Here is a 19,707-nt window from a genome sequence, read left to right on the forward strand (position 1 = left end):
ATCACCAGCAGTGATGGTGATATATGGCTGTGTGCATTATGTATATACAACTCGTCTAAATATCAACCCAACAATGTTAGATCTGTGAGAACAAAAATTTTGCAAAAGCAAATTTACAAATCTAACATTGTTGGGTTGATGTTTAGACGAGTTGTATATACATAATGCACACAGTCATGTATCACCATCACTGCTGGTGATCCGATTGATAAATCTGTTGTAGAGTTATCACTTGCTCAGAACTTACATGAATATATATATACTAGAACACACCCGTGATATCACGGGTCCGTGACTGAATTAAAGTATATAACTATGCGCAAGCCTTATTTTAGTATTAGTAATATAGTCATCTGTTAAAGTCATGCCGATTATAAGATACACAGTTTTTTTCTGCTTTCAAGTCTTTCTGTTTGAACCCGTCGAACTGGAACTAATCAATTATTGGTAGTATTAATTATTTGGAAAACAAAAAGTCCTGGAATGGAGTATTTTCTAATCAACAGCATTGTCCTATATAAGTTATAAGTAAAGTTGAATTCTTTGCCTTCGCTGTTTTACGTCATGCCCACTAACAAATTGAAAACTGTACCTATACGCCTTATTTTTAGTCCAGATTTTTAGTTATTTCGTATTGTTATCTTAGAAAGTCTAACTGATTAAAATACTACAATAGGTAACAATTTGACAATTTAGTAGTGTCAACCCTGTCGTTATGACCCGTGTATATAGCATATTAATCCTGAATACACCGTTTGGTGGTGCGCCTGTCAGATGCGGAACGTATGTAGATAAGGTAATAGGTAACAGGTGAATATACTATTGGTATCGGTAGCGAACTCGACCCGGAACTTCTTTATTATTGGCAATATTAATTACGTGGAAAACAAAAGAGCCTGTAGTGGTGTAATTTTTAATCTACACCTTTGTACTATATTAGTTATATATAAAGTTGAATTATGTGATTCGTCGTTTTTACGTGATGACGGCTGACAAATTGGACCTCGTAATTTTAGTATTATAGATATATATATATAGATATATATATCAAACGTCTGAATAATAGTCAACGATTTTTCCCACGTGGGAGCTGGATCGTTACAAGTAACGATACATGTACACAATAAAATAAATTATATAAACGCCTAAAAAGTGTACATAACAACACCAATGATATAAAAAGGAACTATAAATGTAATTATTTATAAATAATTCGGATAACAGATATCCTTCGTCAGTCAGATTCTGATGTTAAATGAATCATCTTTAAGTCTTCTTAGATTAAACTTTTACTAAATCTTGAAATTTATACAATAAAAAAGGCAAACCGAACATCAGTTAAGACGCTTGCACCATTCTAAAAATTTGTTGAATATGACATAGGTTATATGACTAATTACATCAGAGAGTTCACATATATGCTTTAAATAAAAACAATAATGTGCGATGTGAACTAGCACAATTTTAAAGCTTTAACGGTGTCAATATTATGATGTTACAAGAAAGATTGCGTCAATAAGAAATCCAAATAAACAGCACTGAACGGTCTAAATTTCTAAATATTTCAGATTTGACAACTGTAGTGTAGTTACATTAGAGTCTGCGATGTTTAAAACAAACGGCCGTAAAAATATAATAACAAATTTTGACTAAAGTAAAATAGTTGGACGTGGCTTGGTACTTATACATCCCTCAAAAAATTAAGCAAAATATATATATATATACTTTCCCTCCAGTTTATATGATCCGTTCATCCTATATTGACTCTTAAATTCGAGAGTTTATCTAGAAATGAGGGTACTTTTTCTAAAAATGAGGGTACTTTTTATATGGCCTTCCAAATACCGTTTCGATCCCTAACATCACTGAAGAGACATTCATTATCGAAATCCGGATCTGGTGTTCTAAAAAAATATTGACACCGTATGTTTGTGGCATAACATCGTGGCCACAAGTTAAAAAATTTGATTTCAGTTTAGTATTAAATTTATATTAAAATCCATTTTGTTACATCTTGTGATCAATTTTATTTGGCAATCGCCAATGGCAGTCAGCAGGGTTAAAGAACATCAGTTGTTGGACCTGTTAGTCAAATGCGTTTTGTTTAAAAATACTTTTTCACTTTTTTGGTATTTTGGAAAATGTTGTTTGTGCTGTTTTTAGACCTTTCTACATCGAAATTTGTTTTACGTGCACACGTATAAAAATTGCAGTTTTTATCCAACGCAATCATAGGTTTGAACGTATTGATCAATTTAGACTCGTTTATATTTTTTCGTTTCGGCTTGTATCATATTTTCCCTCCGGTTTGTATGATCCGTTAATCCTATATTGACTCTTAGAATTCGAGAATTTATCTAAAAATGAGGGTACTTTTTCATAAAATGAGGGTACCTTTTATATGACCTTCCAAATACCGTTTCGATCCCTAACATCACTGAAGAGTCATTTGTGGTCAAAATCCGGATCTGATGTACTAAAAAAATATTGACACCGTATGTTTGTGGCATAACATCGTTGCCACAAGTTAAAAAAATTGTTTTCTGTTTAGTATTAAATTTATATTAAGATCCATTTTGTTACATCTTGTGATCAATTTTATTTGGCAATCGCCATTGGCAGTCATCAGGGTTAAAGAGCATCAGTTGTTCGACCTGTTAGTCAAATGCGTTTTGTTTAAAAATACTTTTTCACTTTTTTGGTATTTTGGATAATGTTGTTTGTGCTGTTTTTAGACCTTTCTACAACGAAATTTGTTTTACATGCACACGTATAAAAATTGCGGTTTTTATCCAACGCAATCATAGGTTTGAACGTAGTTTTCAATTTAGACTCGTTTATATTTTTTCGTTTCGGCTTGTATCATATTTTCCCTCCGGTTTATATGATCCGTTCATCCTATATTGACTCTTAAAATTCAAGAATTTATCTTAAAATGAGGGTACTTTTTTTAAAAATGAGGGTACTTTTTATATGGCCTTCCAAATACCGTTTCGAACCCTAACATAACTAAAGAGACATGTATTGTCGAAATTCGAATCTGGTGTACTAAAAAAATATTGACACCGTATGTTTGTGGCATAGCATCGTGGCCATAAGTTAAAACACTAGTTTTCTCTTTAGTATTAAATTTATATTAAGATGCATTTTGTTACATCTTGTGATCAATTTTATTTGGCAATCGCCAATGGCAGTCAGCAGGGTTAAAGAACATTAGTTGTTCGACCTGTTTGTCAAATGCGATTTGTTTAAAAAATACTTTTTCACTTTTTTGGTATTTTGAAAAATGTTGTTTGTGCTGTTTTTAGACCTTTCTACAACGAAATTTGTTTTACATGCACACGTATAAAAATTGCGGTTTTTATCCAACGCTATCATAGGTTTTGTTGTTTAAAGTAGATAAAATGCGTTGTGTATAGATCGTGTTTATTCTAACGTCTAGCCATTGCTATATAAGTAACGTCATAAATACATAAGTCAAGTAGCAACGTTAACATGTAAATATTCGCGCTAAATTCCCGACATTCTCGGGGCCGGCAAAAGTTAAAATATAAAATTATTAATCACATTAAATGTTAATCGAATAGATATTACTAAAAACTAAATAATTAATTGTCTTTCTAAAATAAATTCAAATAAATCACTTATTAATTTTTCACTTTTAACGAAGTCTATCTTTTTTCTTGATGTTCTCACGAGCTCGGACAGATGCCTCTCGTTTTTGTCAATCTCTCTGTTGAAATTCGAAGTATCATCATTTTTGTCATCTAAATTGTTAATGTTTGTTCGGATTTCGAGCGGGTACAGTTTTACTATAGGACGTGAAGTACGTCCTGCACTAGTTCGTATTATAGCTGCTCGTGTAAAACCATCGTTTCCGGTGATCAATTCATCAACAACGGCAATGTTCCATCGGTTTTTCGGTAATTTATCATCTTGGACTTGCACTACATCTCCAACTTGAATAGTTTGTAAATTGTTTCCTGTTTGGCGATGAAACTCTCTTAGCGTCGTTATATACTCGGATTTCCACCGGTTCTAAAAATGCTCCATTAAACTCAACTGTTTATTCAAATGTTTATGCAGTTCCTGTTTTCCACTATTCACGGTAATGTACTCAATATTCAGTTGTGGATACGGCGTTAAAGTTATTCTTCTTCCGTACAATAAGTGTGACGGAGTTAACGGCTCCTCGTCTTCAATATCCGGTGATACGTAGGTCAATTGTCTATCATTAATGATGGCTTCTATTTCTGTCAGAATTGTTTAAAGTGTATCCATGGTAACGTAAGATCTGCCTAATGTTTTCCTCAAACAAGTTTTTGTAATTGCTATAAAGCGTTCCCACCATCCACCATACCAGGGCGCTCTTTTCGGTATAAATCTCCAATTTGTTCCGTATGTTGATAACGTATCGTTTAGCGATGGTGATTCGGTTAATTTCTTTAATGTTTCCGAGGCGGCTAAATGTGTCGAGGCGTTATTTGAAATCATGGTGTTTGGTCTAGATTTACGACTAGCAAATCTTCTAAAGGCTTGTAGAAATGATTTTTCTGGTAAGTCCGGTACAACTTCCAGGTGTACGGCTCTCGTTGAAGCAAAGGTAAATAGACATATAGAAACCTTGTTTTCAGAATCATGTGTATCTCAAACGTACAGCGCTCCTGTAAAGTCGACGCCGGTAATTGTAAAAGTCGGCGCTTCCAGTAATCGAACTTTTGGAAGTGGCAGTGGATCAGGTGCTGTATATTGTTTACTGTTGATTTTTCGACAAATTACGCAATTTCGCAAAATTCCTCTTACGTATTGGCGAATTCTGGGTATCCAGTAAGTTTGTCGTATCTGAGTCACTGTTGATAAAACTCCTGAATGTTTCATGTACCTGTGTATATCAGGAACAACTAATTTTGTAAAAGGATGACTTCTAGGTAACAAATAAGGAAATTTCGTATTTTTACAAACAGGTGCGTTATGAATTCTCCCTCCACAGCAAATTGCGTCTTTGATATTCAGGTACAATCTACATGTAAGTTGTTTAACTAAAACAGTAGGTTTAGTATCCTTTAATTTCAAGTATAATATTTCGTCTATAAATGAAGTTATTTGGCAATTTAGTATCCAACACTCTGTTGCATCCTGCAATTCCTCTCTTGAAACGTATTTTGCTTTTTTTCTCTGTAATATTGGCGAACGGCAATTTCGTATAAATCGTAATAGATAAGATGTTATTCGTAGTAATTTTGATAATGTACTATATCTAGTAATTTGCACAATTTGGTGTATGCCTTGTTGATTATCTATTGCATTGTCCGCTGTACTTGATTCTTCTATATCTGTGCTGGTAAGTAATACTGTTGTGTCATTTGGCTTCCACGACGGCCATTTTGATGCATCAGTGATCCATTCGGGTCCGTTGAACCATAGTGTATTCTTTTCAAACTGTGACACGCTGAGTCCTCTAGTAAGAAGGTCAGCCGGATTATCTTTCGTTGGGCAATATCTCCTTTCTTGTGTATTGGTCAATTTGCGTATTTCCGTTACCTAATTTCGGATGCAATTGAACAGAAACAGAGGACTATCGTGGATTTGAATGAAAAGGTACTGGATTTAACGTCGGAGGAGGATGTAACACAGGAAATTCGAGAGTCTGATGAGTATATGTTTAATTTAGAGTCCAAACTTCGAAAAATTAGAAAAATTACACATCGTCTTTTTCTAAGTCCGAATTATTTTCAATCTCATCGAATTTCTTGAATAACTTTGTAACTTGCCCTCTGTGTCCTCTACGTACTGCTTTTAACTTCGATTCCATTGTTTCCGACAGTCACGGCACCATAAATGTTGTGTAAAGTAGATAAAATGCGTTGTGTATAGATAATGATTATTCTAACGTCTAGCCATTGCTATATAAGTAGCGTCATAAATACATAAGTCAAGAAGCAACGTTAACATGTAAATATTCGCGCTAAATTCCCGACAGGTTTGAACGTAGTTTTCAATTTAGACCGTTTATATTTTTTCGTTTGGGCTTCTATCTTATATTCCCTCCGGTTTGTATGATCCGTTCATCCTATATTGACTCTTAAAATTCGAGAATTTATCTAAACATGAGGGTACTTTTTATATTGCCTTTCAAATACCGTTTCGATCCCTAACATCACTGAAGAGACATTTATTGTCGAAATCCGGATCTGGTGTACTAAAAAAATATTGACACCGTATGTTTGTGGCATATCATCGTGGCCACAAGTTAAAAAATTTGTTTTCTGCTTAGTATTAAATTTATATTAAGATCCATTTTGTTAATTCTTGTGATCAATTTTATTTGGCAATCGCCAATGGCAGTCAGCAGGGTTAAAGAACATCAGTTGTTGGACCTGTTAGTCAAATGCGTTTTGTTTAAAAATACTTTTTCACTTTTTTGGTATTTTGGAAAATGTTGTTTGTGCGGTTTTTAGACCTTTCTACAACGAAATTTGTTTTACATGCACACGTATAAAAATTGCGGTTTTTATCCAACGCAATCATAGGTTTGAACGTAGTTTTCAATTTAGACTCGTATATATATATATATATAAAACAACTCGTCTAAATATCAATCCAACAATGTAAGATCTGTAAATTTGCTTTCGCAAATTTTTTTGTTCTTCCCTCGCCGGGATTCGAACCCATGCTACTGAGATGTCGTGACACCTAATCGCCTGCACTGTATCCGGTGCGCTAGAACACAAGACCACCTTGGCTTCACAAAATAAAGCTTTCGGTGGCCGGGTTTTACCTTTCCTCGTCAGTATTAAACTAGCGTCGTAATACAGTACATGATATATAAGGCATGGAGATGTTATTGTTACAGATCAGCTCAATTTTCTATAGTAAAGGATCCTACAAATTAATGCAAGATACAGTTACAGAAAATTATTATATTTATAAGTACGTCTGATTCAGTGACAACTCTATAATAGATGTATTCATCGGATCACCAGCAATGATGGTGATACATGGCTGTGTACATTATGTATATACAACTCGTCTAAATATCAACCCAAAAATGTTAGATCTGTAAATTTGCTTTCTCAATTTTTTTTGTTATTCCCTCGCCGGGAATCGAACTCATGCTATTGAGATATCGTGACACCTAATCGCCTGCACTGCATCCGGTGTGCTAGACCAAACGACCACCTTCGCTTCACACAATAAAGCTTTCGGTGGCCGGGTGTTACCGTTTTTATCTAGCGTCGTAATACAGTACATTTTATATAAGGCATTATATATCATGTACTGTATTTTTATCCGATTAGGATGACAATCACTTTCTCGATAAGTCTTCGCAACAAATGAATCATAAACGCATATAAATAAAGGCAAAAGTAGTACACCGCTGTTCAAAAGTCATAAATCGATCGAGAGAAATAAAATCCGGATAACAAAGTAGATCCGAGGAGACACATTAACTTTAAGACAACAACATCGACAAAACAGAACACTGAAGTGCAACAGAAACAACCTTTTAGATTACAACTGCCATATTCCTTACTTAGTATAAGACATTTTAAGAAAAATAATGGTGTGTTGAACCTGGTTATCATTTTTTACACTTTAACATTAAAGATAAGATGCTAAAGTTGTACGGCAAACAATAGCTTCCAATTTGACCAATTTGAAACTAATCTACTAAGAGAAATATGGATACAAATATGATCTTCTGTGCTCATTAAAGTAATGTGGATATATTTTTAGAATACCAAATCCAAGAGTTCAATTAACGGCAAAAACTTGTGATGAATTAAAACACGGATGTGGGTAGTGTGCTTGATTCAATCTTAGATGCTTTTTTCATGGGTTAAAATTTGTCAATATGTTAATGCTTGCATTAGTTTGTTCTTTTTATTACATTGACTTTTGATGAAAATAATGTATAATTAGTTATCAAAAGTACCAGGATTAAAATTAAGTACGCCAGACGCGCGTATCGTCTGCAAAACACTCGTCAGTGACGCTCATTTCAAATCATTTATTAAGCCAAACAAGTTCAAAGTTAAATAGCATTGAGGCTCCAAAATTCCAAAACGTTGTGCTTAATACGGCTAAGGTTAATAAAAGCTACAGTAGTATACCGATGTTCAAAATTAATAAATCGATAGAGAAAAAAACAAATCCGGGTTACAAACTAAAACTGAGGGAAACGTTTCAAACATAAGAGAACTACGACACAACAGAGACACAACACCAATATGTAACACACACAGAAACGAACTATAGTGTAACAACGGCCATTTTCCTGACTTGGTACAAGTGCCTGGAATAAGACAATCTTTAGTTTTTTCCAAAAATTAAAAGTTTTGTAAGCAGGAAATTTATAAAAAAATGACCACATTATTGATATTCATGTCAATACCGAAATGTTAACTACTGGGCTGGTGATACCCTCGGGGACGCAACGTCCACCAGCAGTTGCATGTAAATAGTAAATGTAAAAAATGCACGGATAGCTTTTATCTATAGATTCTCAACTGTCGATAGATCGTCATCGACAATGTCTTGACAACAAAAATTGTTGTATGGCGTCAGTGGAGTAAAAGTATTATTTTCTATTAGGTCATGGTATAAGGGAGATAATTCCAACTGACGTATTAAAAAAATATAAGAACAAAATCAGCCAATCAAATTGCGAGAAATTACTCTAAATTAGGATAAAACATAATATTTTCAGCTTTAATTATCCTCCTTGCCTACATGATTTGATTTGTACGTGTGAATTTAAGATTAAGAATATATTTGTATAAAGAAAAAATTGATTAATTCCAAATAATGTTATAAACATCTGATAAACTTTTTTTTTAAATATTTTGTTGTTCTATCTTATAAATCTAATACCGTGTATATGTCCATCATTTGAGACAAAATATTACGTCTGTTACATTTCATAGCATACCATGCAAATGTTGCAAGTACTAATTCGTTAAACAAAACTAGCGACACAAATTTAGATTGTATAAAAATAAAGGGAATAAGAGAACAAGATAAATCACCGTTCTCCTCGTGTATTGCATACCTATTTGAATTTATGGTCAATGGGTAACACTAAAACTTTGTTAAGGTTATAAAGGGTTGAGATAAACTAAAAAATATTTTCAAATAAAAACTATACAAACCTTGTCAGATCTAGGAAACCTCTAGTGTCAAAAAGGTCAAAAATGGAGCAATTTTCGTCTTTCATTCTGAAAAGTGTAAATTTAACCAAAACAGATTATTAAAAACTATGCAACAGTTTTGTAGAAGTTAATGACACTAAACTTTTGCAAGTTAAAACTTAAATTGATTCAGTTGTATTTCAAACGAATTTACCAAAAGTATCAGAAGTACCCAGCTACAATACAATGGTGTTTGTTTTTTGAAAAATCTTTACTATATACAATAAGATATTCATCGAACATAATTATTTTCATCAATCCAGATTCATGAGTTGTGTTGATAGAAATTTCATTGATCATAGATATGATGCATCAATTTATCCACGATACCATAACAAACTGTCTAAAAATTAAAATTGAATTAAATAGATATAGGAAGATGTGGTAGTAATGCCAATGAGACATCAAAGTAACAATTTATAAACATAAACCATTATAGGTCAAGGAATAGCTTTTAACATGGAGCCTTGGCTCACACCGATAAGCAAGCTATAAACGGTACAAGTGCCTGGAATAAGACAATCCTTAGTTTTTTCCAAAAATTAAAAGTTTTGTAAGCAGGAAATTTATAAAAAAATGACCACATTATTGATATTCATGTCAATACCGAAATGTTAACTACTGGGCTGGTGATACCCTCGGGGACGCAACGTCCACCAGCAGTTGCATGTAAATAGTAAATGTAAAAAATGCACGGATAGCTTTTATCTATAGATTCTCAACTGTCGATAGATCGTCATCGACAATGTATTGACAACAAAAATTGTTGTATGGCGTCAGTGGAGTAAAAGTATTATTTTCTATTAGGTCAATGGTATAAGGGAGATAATTCCAACTGACGTATTAAAAAAATATAAGAACAAAATCAGCCAATCAAATTGCGAGAAATTACTCTAAATTAGGATAAAACATAATATTTTCAGCTTTAATTATCCTCCTTGCCTACATGATTTGATTTGTACGTGTGAATTTAAGATTAAGAATATATTTGTATCAAGAAAAAATTGATTAATTCCAAATAATGTTATAAACATCTGATAAACTTTTTTTTTAAATATTTTGTTGTTCTGTCTTATAAATCTGATACCGTGTATATGTCCATCATTTGAGACAAAATATTACGTCTGTTACATTTCATAGCATACCATGCAAATGTTGCAAGTGCTAATTCGTTAAACAACACTAGCGACACAAATTTAGATTGTATAAAAATAAAGGGAATAAGAGACCAAGATAAATCACCGTTCTCCTCGTGTATTGCATACCTATTTGAATTTATGGTCCATGGGTAACACTAAAACTTTGTTAAGGTTATAAAGGGTTGAGATAAACTAAAAAATATTTTCAAATAAAAACTATACAAACCTTGTCTGATCTAGGAAACCTCTAGTGTCAAAAAGGTCAAAAATGGAGTAATTTCCGTCTTTCATTCTGAAAAGTGTAAATTTAACCAAAACAGATTAATAAAAACTATGCAACAGTTTTGTAGAAGTTAATGACACTAAACTTTTGCAAGTTAAAACTTAAATTGATTCAGTTGTATTTCAAACGAATTTACCAAAAGTATCAGAAGTACCCAGCTACAATACAATGGTGTTTGTTTTTTGAAAAATCTTTACTATATACAATAAGATATTCATCGAACATAATTATTTTCATCAATCCAGATTCATGAGTTGTGTTGATAGAAATTTCATTGATCATAGATATGATGCATCAATTTATCCACGATACCATAACAAACTGTCTAAAAATTAAAATTGAATTAAATAGATATAGGAAGATGTGGTAGTAATGCCAATGAGACATCAAAGTAACAATTTATAAACGTAAACCATTATAGGTCAAGGAATAGCTTTTAACATGGAGCCTTGGCTCACACCGATAAGCAAGCTATAAACGGTACAAGTGCCTGGAATAAGACAATCCTTAGTTTTTTCCAAAAATTAAAAGTTTTGTAAGCAGGAAATTTATAAAAAAATTACCACATTATTGATATTCATGTCAATACCGAAATGTTAACTACTGGGCTGGTGATACCCTCGGGGACGCAACGTCCACCAGCAGTTGCATGTAAATAGTTAATGTAAAAAATGTACGGATAGCTTTTATCTATAGATTTTCAACTGTCGATAGATCGTCATCGACAATGTCTTGACAACAAAAATTGTTGTATGGCGTCAGTGGAGTAAAAGTATTATTTTCTATTAGGTCAATGGTATAAGGGAGATAATTTCAACTGACGTATTAAAAAAATATAAGAACAAAATCAGCCAATCAAATTGCGAGAAATTACTCTAAATAAGGATAAAACATAATATTTCAGCTTTAATTATCCTCCTTGCCTACATGATTTGATTTGTACGTGTGAATTTAAGATTAAGAATCTATATATTTGTATAAAGAAAAAATTGATTAATTCCAAATAATGTTATAAACATCTGATAAACTTTTTTTTTAAATATTTTGTTGTTCTGTCTTATAAATCTGATACCGTGTATATGTCCATCATTTGAGACAAAATATTACGTCTGTTACATTTCATAGCATACCATGCAAATGTTGCAAGTGCTAATTCGTTAAACAACACTAGCGACACAAATTTAGATTGTATGAAAATAAAGGGAATAAGAGACCAAGATAAATCACCGTTCTCCTCGTGTATTGCATACCTATTTGAATTTATGGTCAATGGGTAACACTAAAACTTCGTTAAGGTTATAAAGTGTTGAGATAAACTAAAAAATATTTTCAAATAAAAACTATACAAACCTTGTCAGATCTGGGAAACCTATAGTGTCAACAATGTCTAAAAGGAAGCAAGTTCCGTCTTTCATTCTGAAAAGTGTAAATTTAACCAAAACAGATTAATAAAAACTATGCAACAGTTTTGTAGAAGTTAATGACACTAAACTTTGCAAGTTAAAACTGAAATTGATTCAGTTGTATTTCAAACGAATTTACCAAAAGTATCAGAAGTACCCAGCTATAATGCAATGGTGTTTGTTTTTTGAAAAATCTTTACTATATAAAATAAGATATTCATCGAACATAATTATTTCCATCAATCCAGATTCATGAGTTGTGTTGATAGAAATTTCATTGATCATAGATATGATGCATCAATTTATCCACGATACCATAAAAAACTGTCTAAAAATTAAAATTGAATTAAATAGATATAGGAAGATGTGGTAGTAATGCCAATGAGACATCAAAGTAACAATTTATAAACGTAAACCATTATAGGTCAAGGAATAGCTTTTAACATGGAGCCTTGGCTCACACCGATAAGCAAGCTATAAACGGTACAAGTGCCTGGAATAAGACAATCCTTAGTTTTTTCCAAAAATTAAAAGTTTTGTAAGCAGGAAATTTATAAAAAAAATGACCACATTATTGATATTCATGTCAATACCGAAATGTTAACTACTGGGCTGGTGATACCCTCGGGGACGCAACGTCCACCAGCAGTTGCATGTAAATAGTTAATGTAAAAAATGTACGGATAGCTTTTATCTATAGATTTTCAACTGTCGATAGATCGTCATCGACAATGTCTTGACAACAAAAATTGTTGTATGGCGTCAGTGGAGTAAAAGTATTATTTTCTATTAGGTCAATGGTATAAGGGAGATAATTTCAACTGACGTATTAAAAAAATATAAGAACAAAATCAGCCAATCAAATTGCGAGAAATTACTCTAAATAAGGATAAAACATAATATTTCAGCTTTAATTATCCTCCTTGCCTACATGATTTGATTTGTACGTGTGAATTTAAGATTAAGAATCTATATATTTGTATAAAGAAAAAATTGATTAATTCCAAATAATGTTATAAACATCTGATAAACTTTTTTTTTAAATATTTTGTTGTTCTGTCTTATAAATCTGATACCGTGTATATGTCCATCATTTGAGACAAAATATTACGTCTGTTACATTTCATAGCATACCATGCAAATGTTGCAAGTGCTAATTCGTTAAACAACACTAGCGACACAAATTTAGATTGTATGAAAATAAAGGGAATAAGAGACCAAGATAAATCACCGTTCTCCTCGTGTATTGCATACCTATTTGAATTTATGGTCAATGGGTAACACTAAAACTTCGTTAAGGTTATAAAGTGTTGAGATAAACTAAAAAATATTTTCAAATAAAAACTATACAAACCTTGTCAGATCTGGGAAACCTATAGTGTCAACAATGTCTAAAGGGAAGCAAGTTCCGTCTTTCATTCTGAAAAGTGTAAATTTAACCAAAACAGATTAATAAAAACTATGCAACAGTTTTGTAGAAGTTAATGACACTAAACTTTGCAAGTTAAAACTGAAATTGATTCAGTTGTATTTCAAACGAATTTACCAAAAGTATCAGAAGTACCCAGCTATAATGCAATGGTGTTTGTTTTTTGAAAAATCTTTACTATATAAAATAAGATATTCATCGAACATAATTATTTCCATCAATCCAGATTCATGAGTTGTGTTGATAGAAATTTCATTGATCATAGATATGATGCATCAATTTATCCACGATACCATAAAAAACTGTCTAAAAATTAAAATTGAATTAAATAGATATAGGAAGATGTGGTAGTAATGCCAATGAGACATCAAAGTAACAATTTATAAACGTAAACCATTATAGGTCAAGGAATAGCTTTTAACATGGAGCCTTGGCTCACACCGATAAGCAAGCTATAAACGGTACAAGTGCCTGGAATAAGACAATCCTTAGTTTTTTCCAAAAATTAAAAGTTTTGTAAGCAGGAAATTTATAAAAAAATGACCACATTATTGATATTCATGTCAATACCGAAATGTTAACTACTGGGCTGGTGATACCCTCGGGGACGCAACGTCCACCAGCAGTTGCATGTAAATAGTTAATGTACAAAATGTACGGATAGCTTTTATCTATAGATTTTCAACTGTCGATAGATCGTCATCGACAATGTCTTGACAACAAAAATTGTTGTATGGCGTCAGTGGAGTAAAAGTATTATTTTCTATTAGGTCAATGGTATAAGGGAGATAATTTCAACTGACGTATTAAAAAAATATAAGAACAAAATCAGCCAATCAAATTGCGAGAAATTACTCTAAATAAGGATAAAACATAATATTTCAGCTTTAATTATCCTCCTTGCCTACATGATTTGATTTGTACGTGTGAATTTAAGATTAAGAATCTATATATTTGTATAAAGAAAAAATTGATTAATTCCAAATAATGTTATAAACATCTGATAAACTTTTTTTTTTAAATATTTTGTTGTTCTGTATTATAAATCTGATACCGTGTATATGTCCATCATTTGAGACAAAATATTACGTCTGTTACATTTCATAGCATACCATGCAAATGTTGCAAGTGCTAATTCGTTAAACAACACTAGCGACACAAATTTAGATTGTATGAAAATAAAGGGAATAAGAGACCAAGATAAATCACCGTTCTCCTCGTGTATTGCATACCTATTTGAATTTATGGTCAATGGGTAACACTAAAACTTCGTTAAGGTTATAAAGTGTTGAGATAAACTAAAAAATATTTTCAAATAAAAACTATACAAACCTTGTCAGATCTGGGAAACCTATAGTGTCAACAATGTCTAAAAGGAAGCAATTTCCGTCTTTCATTCTGAAAAGTGTAAATTTAACCAAAACAGATTAATAAAAACTATGCAACAGTTTTGTAGAAGTTAATGACACTAAACTTTGCAAGTTAAAACTGAAATTGATTCAGTTGTATTTCAAACGAATTTACCAAAAGTATCAGAAGTACCCAGCTATAATGCAATGGTGTTTGTTTTTTGAAAAATCTTTACTATATAAAATAAGATATTCATCGAACATAATTATTTCCATCAATCCAGATTCATGAGTTGTGTTGATAGAAATTTCATTGATCATAGATATGATGCATCAATTTATCCACGATACCATAACAAACTGTCTAAAAATTAAAATTGAATTAAATAGATATAGGAAGATGTGTTAGTATTGCCAATGAGACATCAAAGTAACAATTTATAAACGTAAACCATTATAGGTCAAGGAATAGCTTTTAACATGGAGCCTTGGCTCACACCGATAAGCAAGCTATAAACGGCCCCAAAAATAACTATTGTAAAAGCATTCAAATTGGAGGCTAAATTAAATGAAAAAAACATAAGTTAAAGCACATCAGACATCACAAATCAGTCGGCCGATTTTAAAAGGTCTTTTCTCGTTAACAACATGCTATAAACTATCATATACCATGGCGGTTTCTGTTTGTTTTCCAATTATGTGTTTTGATGTCTCTTTTTTATTTTCTGGTTCTCTTTCACGTTCTAAAATCTTAATGAGAATATATTAGTCTGTTCAGTAAAACTACCGATTGCGTCGTATTAATGATTGTCATAATTTTTCTGAGTGTGGATACACATTGCATGAAAGACTCTATTGATGCAATTGGCATATGAACATGAATTGTTCTCTATTTTGATCTTTGTATTTTATATAAATCGTAATTCTAAATGTTATGTTCTTTTGTACATAAATATGTCTTTCTATTTAATCAAATAAACTGCATTTACCACCTCTACAAGCGAATTAACTTTTTGTAGCAGCATATATTTAATATACAATCATAAGGATTTATCCGTTTTAACATTACAATATTTCAGTAAAGTACAACATTTCATATCTTATTCAATATTTTATTTTATTACCATTACAAAAAAGGTAATTATCGAACAAAAAGCTATTCATAAATCAACATATTTGAGATATCTTTGATCAGAACTTTCACTGATCAATTCTACCTTTAGAAAAAAAGTAATTATCGAACATCAATCTTATCATAAATCCACATATTTGAGGTATCTTTTAAAAGAAATTTCACCGATAATTTAAATGATGCCTCAATGTATCACCGATACCATGACAAACTGTCTGAATGTGTATTTTTAATTAAAAAACGTTAAATTTGAGTTTCGTAGAAAATGCACAGTTGTCATACAAACGCTAAAGAAAAAGGTGAATTAAGCCTGAATTTGTTGAATAAGTGTACATTAAATTAAGATAGCAAACACTTACTCGTCTTCCAATAAACTGTCGGCCAGCTGTTGCCTGAATAAATACAAAGTTGTTCGTCATATTAACATGATGTGTTCCCTACTACATGAACAAGGATATTTGGATTAAATGTAATTATAAATCCATTTTTACCAAAAAAAATGGTCTAAACCGAATCTAATAAACTGCATTTATTACCACTGGACTACTAACGAATTAATTTTGCAGTATATATTTAATACACAATCATAAGGATGTGTCCTTTTAAGCATTACAATAGTTCAAGTAATTGCAACATTTTATTTCTTTTTCAATATTTTCTTATTCATTATATTACCTTTACAAAAAGGTATTATTTTGGGAAGTCAACTCGGTGAAGATTAACTTATTGATTACTCGTTGTATTTACTGAGCGACACTCGAGTAATCGGTCGGTAAAACATAAACAAAATGGAAACACACAATTGCATCCTTTTTATGTATTAAGGGTCGTTGTCTTATGTCGTAAAGCCCTCAAGAATATTACCTAGGACTAGATAATAGTCCAAGGAATATTGGATCATATACTACATGTACCAATTATGCAAAATGATATTAATCTAATCAAGTAATTATTTGGTATCTATAGAAAAGTATTATTCAAACAACAGTACTAGGGAATCTTAAAAACAGATTTAATTATCAACAAGGGGCGATGATTAGAACTAACTTACGGTACAAAGGTGGGATAGTGATTAAGATTAGCTATAAGTGCCAGCCTTATAAAAATGCTCTTATTTATTTATCCTCCATGACCCTCTGTTTAGGAATGTTATATGCCAGTTTAAGTCAAACTTTCGAATCATAGTTTACTTTTTATTGATTTAGATTAGTATATAATTTCTCGGGAGGCACAGTAAAAATAATGTATGTTTGAACTTAAGAAAGCAACAACTTTCAATCAGGAACCGATTAGTCAAGTTTCATTTTGATAATCGATACTCGGTACCCCGAGCGATACTCGAGTTGACATCCCTAGTATTTATCGAGCAAAATTATTTTCATAAATCCAGATATTTGAGTAATCTGTTAATACATATTTCATTGGTCGTTGATATGATGCATATATTTAGCCACGATACAATGAAAAGTTGTCTGAATGTGCAATTTGAATTAAAACACATTAAATTTCATAGCAAAACGCACTGTGTTTACATTAACGCTACAGAAAATGATAAATTAAACCTGGATTTGTAGTGTTGGCGTTCATTAAGTTACGACAGAAAACACTTACTCGTCTTCCTCTAAAATGTCGGCTAGCTGTTGCCTGAATAGATACAAAGTTGTGACATGATTTGTTCCCTACTTATATAATTGGATTGTATTCAATCATCAATCTACATGTTATGTTCTTTTGTACAAAAGTATGACTTTTTTTATTGAATCTTATAAACTGTATTTACTACCAATATTAGCGAATTAACTTTCTGTAGCAGCATATACTTAAATCAAAAGATTTACTTGAGAAAACAGTATTCAATTAAACAGACTATTTCAACAAGGAGAGTCGATTTTACTTTCTAGTGCAAGCATGCTTGCATCAACTTCAATACAACATGTACCATTGGTTTGTTATCATTTGTATTCATATGATTTGTTTTGGTAAAAGTTCAATTCATGATTGTTTCGTTTATCCTATATTTCATTTAACTGTATTTTAGTCCTTTTGCTAGTTTTAACTTTCGAACTGTCAACTCTCTTTTTCATAGTAGTACTAATCTCTCTGCTTCATATTGTTACCTAACCATAGCTTAATAATCCGTTACGCTGGTGCTTGTGCCTCTGACATTAAAACTGTTTCTACATAGTTATAATGATAGACGTCTTTAATCGACACTGTACAAGTTTAACATTCACCATCACAAATCAGTTGAATATATGTTATTTTCTGATTCACTTTCACGATCTGAGATCTCTTTGACAGTATATTTGTCTGATCTGTACAATTATCGATTGAGTCATATTACCAATTGTCAACATTTTTCTGAGTGTGGATTTGCGTTGCTAGTGAGGGCCTTTTGGCCAATCGAGCCAAGCTCTTTTTTATTTATTTTTTTATATGGTTGTTTCTTTTTACCTGTATTTTTTTTAATCGATTGATGAAATGTAAACTAGCATAGCAACCTAGCTATGCTTATTTCAAAATAATTGCCCCTTATTTGTGAATGTATTGGTCTTTTTTATTCAAATATTGGTATAAAAGTTATATATATTTTGTATATTTATCATACATTTTTTTTTAAACTTACTGTGTGTTTTTAGGACTTTCCAGTGCCATACCTACAAAATGATTGCATAACATGATTGCTGAACATTAATGTGTTCTTTGGTACATGTGCCTTCCATATTGACATAACGACAGTAAATGCCCTTGTTGTATACAATTTGTAAATGCTGTGTACCTCTCTTGGGACAAATCATGTTAAAATTATAGAATAATTTCAACAGCTCCTACACAAAATGTGAACAATTTTATTTTAAGAGTTACTATAAAAAAATTACAGCTTCAAACATACTTTTTTTTTCGTTTTTGAACTGGAAAATATCACTATCTAAACTTTCAATTTCATGTCTCATTGTTTTACGGCGTAATTGAACCCCCAACTTGCTATTAGAGACATTACACATAAACAAATATTGCAAGTGTATAGAAACAACTAGCAATTAATACGTTGCCCTTACTACGGATTTCGGTAATTGAAAATCGAATGGCGATATCCGTGATCTCTGACCAGTTTAAGGTGTCAAAATGATTATTAATTTCGATATCATTATGCGTTATGAGCATTGAAACAATAATGACGAATTATACAGCTATGTTCGTCCATGCAAAATGATACTAAGACGCATTTCATTGATATTTAGATTTAGCTTGTTGAGAAAGTTTTAATTTCATCATTTCAAAATTACAAAATACAAAAAGTAACATAGAACAAAAATGTCGATCTCAAAGGTAAGTCCCTTAACAAATTGTAAGTTTAACAGCTCCAACCAATCAAACAAATGGGAAACAAACCTATAATACACCGGAATTTTTACTGGCGATTGCTTATTTCAAAAATGGTGGTTTGTTCATATATATGTTTAACACAACTGAGTGTTACTTACTTATCGCTGATTTCAGAATTCATTCATCAAATTATAAAACCTATATTGCATCGCCGGCACAGACTGAAATCTCAATTCACTGAATCAAAAATCAAATAAATGATAATAATATGTAACTCACCTAAATAAGAGCTTCGATTCATGAAGTGTAATCGTAATGTCTGAATGTGAAGGACGTCGTTGATACGTTATATCATTTTAATCCAGGTGTCTTGCTTGGATTTTGAAATGTATTTATAAACCTATTGTATAATTCCTATTTTAATATACAGTCCTAATTGACGTTGTCTCTATAA

General features: G+C 31.7%; 1 protein-coding gene and 1 long non-coding RNA gene across 2 annotated transcripts in view; both read right to left on the minus strand.

The window, feature by feature from the left end:
* Positions 1-16,312, minus strand: part of LOC143058290 (uncharacterized) — a 29,867-nt gene extending 13,555 nt beyond the window's left edge. The window contains exons 1-5 of the mRNA XM_076231773.1: positions 16,286-16,312; positions 14,778-14,843; positions 11,964-12,029; positions 10,557-10,622; positions 9,153-9,218 (exon numbers count right to left, since the gene is read on the minus strand). Of these exons, the coding sequence (XP_076087888.1) occupies positions 9,153-9,218; positions 10,557-10,622; positions 11,964-12,029; positions 14,778-14,842 (263 nt within the window). The 5' untranslated portion in view covers position 14,843; positions 16,286-16,312. The remainder of the gene's footprint in view (positions 1-9,152; positions 9,219-10,556; positions 10,623-11,963; positions 12,030-14,777; positions 14,844-16,285) is intronic.
* Positions 16,313-17,533: 1,221 nt separating this feature from the next.
* On the minus strand, positions 17,534-19,619 carry LOC143058291 (uncharacterized). Its single transcript, XR_012972985.1, has 3 exons — positions 19,533-19,619; positions 18,553-18,583; positions 17,534-17,570 (listed from the first exon to the last, which is right to left on the minus strand). It is a non-coding gene; the product is annotated as an uncharacterized LOC143058291 (long non-coding RNA).
* Between the last annotated feature and the right edge of the window lie 88 nt (positions 19,620-19,707).

Source organism: Mytilus galloprovincialis, chromosome 14 (assembly GCF_965363235.1).
Source record: "Mytilus galloprovincialis chromosome 14, xbMytGall1.hap1.1, whole genome shotgun sequence".
NCBI classification, from domain to species: domain Eukaryota; kingdom Metazoa; phylum Mollusca; class Bivalvia; order Mytilida; family Mytilidae; genus Mytilus; species Mytilus galloprovincialis.